This window comes from Lipophrys pholis, assembly GCF_963383615.2.
Source record: "Lipophrys pholis genome assembly, chromosome: 2".
In the NCBI taxonomy this organism is placed as follows: domain Eukaryota; kingdom Metazoa; phylum Chordata; class Actinopteri; order Blenniiformes; family Blenniidae; genus Lipophrys; species Lipophrys pholis.
The window spans coordinates 8,132,124-8,141,985 of NC_137636.1; the positions used below are offsets into that span (position 1 = coordinate 8,132,124).

A 9,862-nucleotide genomic window follows, 5' to 3' on the forward strand; every position below is an offset into this window, starting at 1 on the left:
ACGCTGTTCTAAAGCATGAAAAAGGGCCCCGTTTTTTGCCAGTAAAGTTTATTGATAAAGGCGAGCTCAAAGTGAGCGTATTCATGAGAGTCATTTATTGTTGCAGGAAGTGTATGTTACAGGTGTTTTGCCAGCCGAGGCACCTGATGATGTCAGTGTAACCTTCAGTCATCACCAGAGAATATTTGACCTGCAACAAACACAAGAAAGAACTGAAAACCACATCTGTCAACACATCTTATGGCCAAAATAAAAATGCTTTTAAGAGGATTTTAGAAAGAACTAAATCACAGTAACTGATTCAGAGCAATTGCAGATGAACTTACAATTTTTTTTTTTTGGTAAATAGTACTTCTTTTTTTTTTAATAACTACTAATTAGAAGTGAAATGTTCCTCGGTCACAGAATAAATCACAGCATTTACTGAAAGTCCAGTTTGTTCACAGATAACTGGTGGATTTTGTCACTGAATCTTTCAATTGCTAAAATGTAGATTGTTTTTTTGTCACAATCAAGTCCTTGTAATGTCATAGACAAAATATTATATATGTCTTTTATTTCTCATTATTATATCATATCATATATCTATCATGTGAAATTTGTTCATGTTTACGAAACACAACATAATGAATGAACTTATTGCTAAGGCCTGTGTATGAACAAGGTCCGTGTGCGCCATCTAGTGGCAAAGTGAGAGAAGACACTGAGAAAAAGAAAGTCGCTTATGGATACTTAAAATGTGAAGCATGAAGGTGATGTATAAAAAGTAACAAGTTGGAAAACTTAAAGCTGGAAAGCATTAGCAATAACGAGTGTGTGTGTACATATGCATAGTTAGATTAGATTAGATTAGATTAGATTAGATTAGATTAGATTGTGTGCTATGATTAAAAAATATTCACATCAATAGCCACTTTGAGATTCAGAGAGCAAATGATCTGATATTTATATGTATACACTGGGATGATCTGATCTCACTCAAAGTGCAAAAAGTTCAAAAACCGGTATCATGTGCACGTGATGATCAGATGTCACATGCACATGGCGAGAATAAAGACTCAACATGCAGAGAATAGTATCTGTATTTGTAGTGGTAGTGTGGCATTACTTTACTTGATTTTCTTGATTGTCTTGCGCATGTTTATGATGAAAATGCGCATTTTGTGCGCCTGGTGAATCTTTTGGGTGCGCTTGTTTTTTGTTTTTTTTTATTACGGGGCGGGCCGCTGGAGTCAGAAGGGCGGGTCTTTCCACATTAGAAGCACATGATAGAATCGATGAAGAGCTCTTAGATTTGTGTCGCCTCCCCTTCATCTCTCTGCAGAAACAGTGAAGCGCCTCAGAGGATCACAAGTCCCGCTGACATCCGCACAAACTTGCACACCGACCCTGTGAGTGGAGAACATCATGGCGTCCTCGGAGCTTGGTGAGTGTTTCCTGCACTTTGAATCAACTCTGTGTGAGTTTGTTGGAGTTTCGATCTGCCACATGCAGGCTGTTAGCTCTCCGGCTAACACTAGCCAGCGTGGTGACTGCGCGTGCGTCTCCGTTGCGCCTCTGTTAAAAACTTTGGATTCTGTTTTCTCCTGCGTCTTTACGCGCAGCACTTCTGAGCGTGTCGGACAAAAGTGGCCTGCAGGACTTCGCCAAGCGGCTGGTGGCTGCGGGGCTGTCCCTGGTGGCCTCGGGTGGGACGGCTAAAGCCCTGCGTGATGCTGGACTGGCGGTCAGGTGTGTCATCCTCGCGCGTGTTGTTTGAACCACGTGGACTGCGCACAGTCGTCTAAAAACTCTGTCTGTCTGTGTGTGCGTGTGTGGTGCGTTCAGGGACGTGTCCGAGCTGACCGGACATCCAGAGATGCTGGGCGGCAGGGTGAAGACCCTCCATCCCGCCGTGCACGGGGGCATCCTGGCCAGGAGGAGCCCCTCCGACACCGCGGACATGGAGAAGCTGGGCTACAGCCTGGTCAGGTAAAGACTGCAGACACGTCGTGTGCTCTGAGGTGGCGGGGAGAAAACCTTTCTATTGGGGGACCTGAATGTGAGGCAGGAAGAACACCAAGCTTCAGAAATGATCAAATCTATTCTAAAATTAGCCGCACCAAGTCACTGAGGCATGCACCCCACCTATTCCTACCTGTGAATATTTTATTCATTTAACAATTATTTAAAAATTACACTGGCTTGTCTGAATTGAGCCTGCAGTCTGAATTTTCATCGTAACATTTGCAGACTGCAGCACTAAGTTGGTCACAGCTGCACTGTTTTACACTGTTTTCCTGTTTTCCAGTTGATTCATGGCAAATATTTCTGCTATTACAAAATTTTCAGAGGAAAAAAATTAAATAAAAGCACAATATGAATTAAAGAAAGTAACAACTTTCCAGTAGTAGCAGTAACCCTTACAAAATGGAGCTTCTCAGAGAACCTGTGTGATCTTTTGCTGTGGTGCAGACCACAGGCTGATTTGGTTAGAGAACAGCTTTGTGTGGAGAAGCACGTGTAGTTTAGCAGACTGGTAATTAGAAAACTGCTGCTCCTGCATGCTCCTCTTGTGACTCTCATTTGTCTGGGAATAGAAGATATTGACTCACCCAGATAGTTGACAGTGATTTCATCGCAAATATCTGGGTGAGAGATACGGTTCCAATCACAGCATTGATTAGTTTATGATTGACGACGGTAAGATTGGGAAAAGTCAGGAGATTGAGAAGAGACACTAAAATGAGTGAGATCGTGATTTCAGTGGATCAGAGAAGATGGTCTCTAACAAAGTTAGCTGTACTTGAGTGTAAATTGGACCACGGGGATCCACAAAGGACTCGTGTTCATCTTTTTCTCCTCTAGAATCTTTATTGCTTGAATTCTGTAACAGATTAGTAGACATACGGCCTGATTCATAGATATTTTGACATGAACAACATTTTCAAGATGTGCTGCCGTGGAGGCCTGGCAGGGCATCACCAGGGATAAAACTCATGTCTGCTTATATCCATCTGTTCCTAACTCTCGTCAGTCATCGACTGCAAAGGACTGACAACCAACTAATGCTAGTCACAATTTGAGTCATGATTAGATGAGTTGGTACAATGACTATGACTGCACAAATACAATGTGTTGTAATTCCAACAGTTTTCCAGATTGAAGTGTTAAGATACATTATTCTTTTCATTGTAGTGGTTCTGTTAAAAAACGTAAAGTAGTGTGAAATATGCCGTTATGTCTTTCAGTTCTCTTTACGCTCGACATGCTAAATTCTTTTATGACAGAGATAAAGTGCTCTAACTCAAAACTATAGCTTACTGCTTGATGGGAGTTAAAACGTCCTCTGTTCCTCCGTACTGCTGGGGCCCAGCTGACCGAGAGGGAAGGCAGGGTTCACCCTCCACAGGTCACCGGTCCGTCATGAGGCGAATGCACCGAGCCAGACAAACACTCACATTCACGCTTTGCTTTTGCAGGATGCGTTTATCTTTTATTTATGTTTCTTTTTCAGAGTCGTGGTGTGCAACCTGTACCCGTTTGTGAAGACCGTCTCCAACCCCAGTGTGACGGTGGAGGACGCTGTTGAGCAGATCGACATCGGTAAGTGGAACTGATGCTTGTACGTTGGCTTGAGTGATCTAGAAAATCCCTGAAGGTTGTTTTTGGACGTGGGGAAGGGGGGGAAAAAAGGGTTTTCTGAAAAGTGTTCTTTTTCTTTCAGGCGGTGTAACTCTGCTGAGGGCTGCAGCTAAAAACCACGCTCGGGTCACCATCGTCTGCGATCCTGCCGACTACCTGCTGGTCGCCAAGGAGATGGAGAGCTCGGTGGACAAAGACACAAACCTGGAGACGCGCAAGACTCTGGCTCTGAAAGTATGCCGTTTAATTAATCCTTTATATACAAGTCAAGTGTGTGCACCTTAAGCCTGGTTACATTCAAAGTCCTCTTCTATAAGCGCCTCTGTCTCATTTATCTATGTATTATTTTCTTGTATTATTACACTGTCTACATTTAGTTGTCTAGAAATGCAAGCAATGAATTCCAGGCTGTTTTTAGTTTTTAATAAATCTTAATATCTAAATGTCTTGACAGCGTCAGCGACAGAGTTTTTTGTCATTCATCCTTAAATTAAAGCCCAGCAGAGCTCCTTTGAAATCAATTGATCGGTATTAAAGCTCGGATCATTTTTCCATGCTTGATCGATCATGAGCTCCAGCCTCACAATGACGAAAACACCAGTGACTCATGTGTGGTTCCGTAATGATCCCAAACAGAAGACTCGCATGGTTGTAGTTTTTTTTTTTTTGTTTTTTTTTGAGTACTTGTTGATGTGACTAACCCTTCACCTCTTCACTGTTCAGACTTGTTTCACTTTAATCTCAGTTCAGAGGAAACTGTTCCAGTTTGCAATCAGAGCCTTGAGCTAGTTCACTTCGTGAGCAGAATGAAACAATCACTTAATTTCCATTCCACATGGGTGGATAGATGGATTAAACATGTGTAAGCTGTATTTACTTTTAACATTTTATTCAACGTATCGTAGATTCCTCCTCTGTGTGGAGCAATGCTATTCAGAACTTCCCCATGGGATTCTATTGTGTTTGGTGCAACTGCAAAACATCCTTCAGTTTGTCTTGCGGTGACGTTTATCTAGAAGTAAACATGACAAAATCAGAGCAAAGTCCAGTGTTGAGGTTAAGAGCTGAAATTGGGGTTAAGGTTACAGAGGTTAAAGATGTATTTATCAACAATGTGTGAAATGTTTAACACCTAATCTGTTGCCGAAATGCATTTGTGACGTACAGCTGTAAAAAGTCTTAATTTATTAATCACATAGCAAGTCGCACCTGGTTGGAAATTTGTCAAAGGTTCCGTGAAGATTCTATTTCCGTGTTTTGTTTTGTTTTGTTTTTAAGGCCTTCACACACACGGCCCAGTATGACGAGGCCATATCCGACTACTTCCGCGGGCAGTACAGCCGCGGTGTGTCCCTGTTGCCTCTACGTTACGGCATGAACCCTCACCAAGCACCCGCCCAGCTCTACACCCTGCGTCCAGCTCTGCCACTCAAAGGTACATCACATGACCACACAAACGTGGAGTGGCTTTTTGTTTTTCTTAGAAATTGTTGGACATTTTGATTTATAGAAAAATACACAGGTTATTTTGTTATATTTGTCTTAATAGTTTAGAGTCTTTGTTAAAGAGCCGCTGGCTGTATAGAAAACAAATGGTTCAGGTTCATTTGAATGAGCTCATCGAAATCCTCTCAAAGCCCAAATATACTTACTGTACACACTGAAGTTGCTACATGTGCCACTGCCCTCATACTCCTGTGCATCCCTTATGTTTATGTTAAACAATACATCCAGCAGAGGGCAGTGCATGTTGTTGGGTTTATGTGGGACAACGTTTCGAATCCAAACATCGATTAAACGGGTTCAAAACTGCTAAGATGAGTATTTGTTATTCGTAGTATTTAACATTTCATTGTCTTATGTTTTCTGTTTGCTGGTGAAGACATTTATAAAGTGTTCACAAGTCTTCTAAACCTTCTTTATGGTGGTGTCATAAATCTGTTTTTATCCATTGACACATTCTCAGTCTTTCCTTGACATGAAGGGCCTGTTATTTCTGTTTTCCGAATTACATCTTGGTTCCTTCCACTCATGAGCTATACTGCACAACACTGCCCCCACAGGTGAGCAGTGGTATTATTCCAGTTGTGGTCTCTTGGGAATAAACCAAACATAAGCATTACACTGTCAGTGAATGCAGAATATGAACAAAAGACTCCCTCCGTAATAGTTTAGGCCATTTTGATTGGTCAATATCCAAATATGCTTAAACATTTAAAAGATAACTGCTGTTAATATTGACAGAATTTATTGAGAACTAATTGCATTTTTATTAAGCACAAGAGAAAAATTCTTCAGTGAAGTCCGTGGAAGAATTTCCATACAAATAAATGAGGACAATCTCTCCTCTAATTGAAATGTTTTGAATTTCTTTTCTTTCTCCTAGTGGTCAACGGTTCTCCTGGTTTCATCAACCTGTGCGACGCTCTGAACGCTTGGCAGCTGGTCCGAGAGCTGAAGAGCGCTCTGGGCTTGGCTGCGGCCGCCTCCTTCAAACATGTCAGCCCCGCAGGTAACTTCAAGAAAAGCACTATCCACAGCGTAGATGTGGAAATTGGAAGTCGTCGGTCCGAAAACTGCTGGTTTTCCACCTGCAGGAGCTGCTGTTGGGGTTCCTCTGACTGAGGAGGAGGCCAAAGTTTGCATGGTCCATGACATGCTGAAGGATCTCACGCCACTCGCTACCGCCTATGCCCGCGCGAGAGGTGGGAAACCATGCGCTAGAGTAATACTTAACATATTTATTCTTATATGGGAAAAGTATTAACCCTTTGTGTTCAATCTCTAGGTTCAGACAGAATGTCGTCGTTTGGAGATTTCATTGCAGTGTCGGATATCTGTGACGTTCCCACCGCCAGGATTATATCGAGAGAGGTGAAGGACAAATACAAATTCAAAAATGTCCGTTTCATTTGTCTTGCTTACAGTGTTTTATTCTGATCAATCTCAGGTGTCGGATGGGATCATTGCTCCTGGTTATGATGAGGAGGCGCTCAAAATCCTCTCCAAAAAGAAGAATGGCAACTACTGTGTGCTTCAGGTGTGTCGGTTTAAAGGAAATCCAGCTTCCTGACACCAACAATTGGGCTACTAGAGATGAATATTCTTGTTTCCGTAATGTCAGAATCCACATGATATTGGGGGGGGGGGGTCTTCTTGTAACATTTTTCCTCATGCGTCTTAATGCAGCTCCACTCTTGATTCCACGTCTTTCATCTGAGATGCCCAAAATCAGATAGTGATATCTTCATCACTTAAAATCTGTGGCCTTATGTCCTCGAGTGGGAAGAGATTCAGTCTGAGATAAACCTTAATCTTACCTATTTCGTATGTGGCTGCTTCTGTTTGCTACTGATGACCAAAGGAAGTGAAGCGGAACACAGTACTTGCAGGACACAGTAATTCTCAATATGAAAGTATCATCTCTGCTTCCAAAGTTATTATTCTAGGTTTTTTTTTAACATGTTTTGTACTCGGGATTGTCCCCCTCAATTTGCTTCACTGTAAAAATCACACATATATCTATTTTGTAGTGACACGCGTAAGCCAAATATAATGACCTTTTCCAGTTCCGACTAAATTATTTGGAAAGTTTTAATCAACTCCTTGTGCTTTTCGATGACGATAGTTTATGTTGTTGCCTCTTCATCCCAGATGGATCCAGACTACGAGCCTAATGATGCAGAGGTGAGAGTGTTGTTTGGACTCTATCTCAAACAAAAGAGAAACGGAGCGCTGGTCAACAAGGAGTTCTTCACCAACGTCGTTTCCAAAGGCTCGGTGAGTTGCCGTCGTTTAGCTTTTTCTGTTTCTCCCTCATTATGATTTAGCAATAAATACATTTCTTTGTGTCCACAAGCTGTCTGAGGAAGCGGTGCGTGACCTCACCGTGGCCACCATCGCCGTCAAGTACACCCAGTCCAACTCTGTCTGCTACGCCAAGGACGGCCAGGTGAGGGCAGGCAGGTCACCGGAGGAAGAGGAAACCTGATGGAGCTGCAAGTTTTCTCAAATGTTTTCTGTGCTTTACAGGTCATTGGCATTGGCGCTGGTCAGCAGTCCCGTATCCACTGCACACGTCTGGCAGGTGATAAAGCTGATAACTGGTGGCTAAGACACCACCCTCGTGTCCTCAGCATGAAGTTTCGCGGCGGTGTGAAGCGAGCAGAGATGGCCAACGCCATCGATCAGTATGTGAGCGACACCATTGGAGAGGTGAGGGGGGGGAAGGGGCAACACGAAGCAATGTGCTTTTTATATTATGTGTAGATGGGAAATGATATCATGCAATCCATCTGTGTGTCAGCAGTGCAAAACACAAATGACAAAAAATAAATAGGTTTTCACACTTAATTACAATTAGCAGGTCGAATTAGACAAAACATGCAAAATACCTTAATAAAAATGTGGGTACACAATTGTAGAATGCCTGAATGTTTTGCAGATGGGTGAAGAATTATTGGTATGTTTAAACTATAGTTTGTAGTAGGAACAAAAATTACTTTATTTCACATTACCAAAAAGGTTTTTGTCCATATTTCAGCAAACTGACTTGTTAGGAGTCCCTTCACAAGCAAAATGGAGCACAAAGGTTCGAAAAAACAAATGCTTATTGTTTTTCTGTGGACGTCGCACTTCTCGACCAGTAAAGTGGAAAATAAGTTGATAGAAGCAGCAGCAATAATTTTTTTATTATTTATTTATTTTTTGCTTCCTCAATGGAAAAAATGCCCAGAGGGCTCTCATTTATCCTTTGTTTTAGAGCCTCGACACATATTCCAGGCAGAGGAGGGCTTCTTGTTTCTCGGTACCTTCTAAAATAAATAAAAACTATTAAATGTAAACAAACCCCCTTTTTTAATTGAGGAGCCACAGGACCATCACTGAATGGTGTTGAATCCTCATTTCTTCTTGGAAATTAAATGTGAATTTTTCAGTCCAATAGAAGTTTAGTTGCAGTCTACAGTTTTAAACTTGGATTTAGTTTTTCCTCTTTGCTGAATGAGTTGAACGCTGCCCACAGCAATACAGTCAGCTGCTCCTGTGTGTGACGCTCGGTTCGATCCCATCACAGAGCACAAAGTTTGAGACATTGGCCTTGAATAACCCCGTGTTATGTGGATTTTGTGTTCGCAGGGCCCAGATCTGGTGGTTTGGAAGTCCATGTATGAGGAGGTGCCTGAGGCTCTGTCCCAGGCTGAAAAAAAGAACTGGATCAGCTCCCTGCAGGCTGTGGCCGTCAGCTCCGACGCCTTCTTCCCTTTCAGAGATAACATAGATCGTGCCAAACGGGTAAATACTGTTTGGATGTCTAAATTCAAAGTTTGTCTGCAGAAATGGCTAAAAAAACACCATAATCCTTTGCATGCATAAATGTTATTGCACTTGGATCAGCTTTCTAATAATTTTTCGCCCACATTTCTTCCTTCTGTGCAGAGTGGCGTTGAATACATTGCAGCTCCAGCCGGCTCTGCCGCTGACGAGGTTGTGATCAATGCCTGTAATGAGCAAGGCATCACCCTGGTGCACACCAACCGGCGGCTCTTCCACCACTGAGGAAAGCCTCTCCGGGCGTCTTCCCAGTAGTTCTTCACTGGAGCTGAAAACTGCATTTCTAACACTGCTGTTACTCTAGCATTCCTACCTTAATAATGCATAGATGTTAAGGTCACAGATGCACTGTTTTGTACCGCATTAATTCCTTTCCTGAATTGAGATCTCACCCATAGTGTTCAGAGTAACTGGCATTCTTCATTGTCTATCAGTCGCTTGTCATTTTGGAATAAACTGATAATAACAGTTGTGTGATTGGTATTATTATTTAGTCGAGGCAGAAGTATTTGTAACTTTTCAGCAATTCAAACTTCATTAAATTATGAAAACTTGCTCAAACATTTGCAATATATCGCAGGCTTTGTTCCCCCCCCTGAGCTTCAATTGACAGTTTTTCAGCAAAGTAAAACCTGTGTGGCTTTGTGCCTAAAATCAGCATGATTACCTTCCTGATCTATCACTCTGGTTCCCTTGAAGAGATGCCAGATAGCTCGGCGCATGTAGGAGGGTCAATTAACCACAAGATACTTTTGAAGGCTTATGTGTGGATGTGTTCACTAATGTGTTACTTCATTGTGATAGTTTGACAAATCGGATTGGAAAGAGTCTTTTCTTAGAAACAATATGAAGGAGGTCCAGCGAAACATTGGAAGAACAGACTGGGCTCTAAATGTCTTGTGCTTTC

At 42.2% G+C, this 9,862-nt stretch overlaps 1 protein-coding gene across 1 annotated transcript; it reads left to right on the forward strand.

The window, feature by feature from the left end:
- Positions 1-1,229: 1,229 nt before the first annotated feature.
- On the forward strand, positions 1,230-9,513 carry atic (5-aminoimidazole-4-carboxamide ribonucleotide formyltransferase/IMP cyclohydrolase). The gene is made up of 15 exons (XM_080490443.1): positions 1,230-1,426; positions 1,605-1,731; positions 1,828-1,971; positions 3,497-3,585; positions 3,707-3,858; positions 4,903-5,059; positions 6,011-6,136; positions 6,222-6,329; positions 6,413-6,498; positions 6,575-6,664; positions 7,279-7,404; positions 7,484-7,576; positions 7,657-7,839; positions 8,761-8,916; positions 9,061-9,513. Exons 1-15 carry the CDS (start codon positions 1,408-1,410, stop codon positions 9,178-9,180), a joined length of 1,776 nt encoding a protein of 591 aa, XP_080346569.1. The 5' UTR covers positions 1,230-1,407; the 3' UTR covers positions 9,181-9,513.
- Positions 9,514-9,862: the final 349 nt, after the last annotated feature.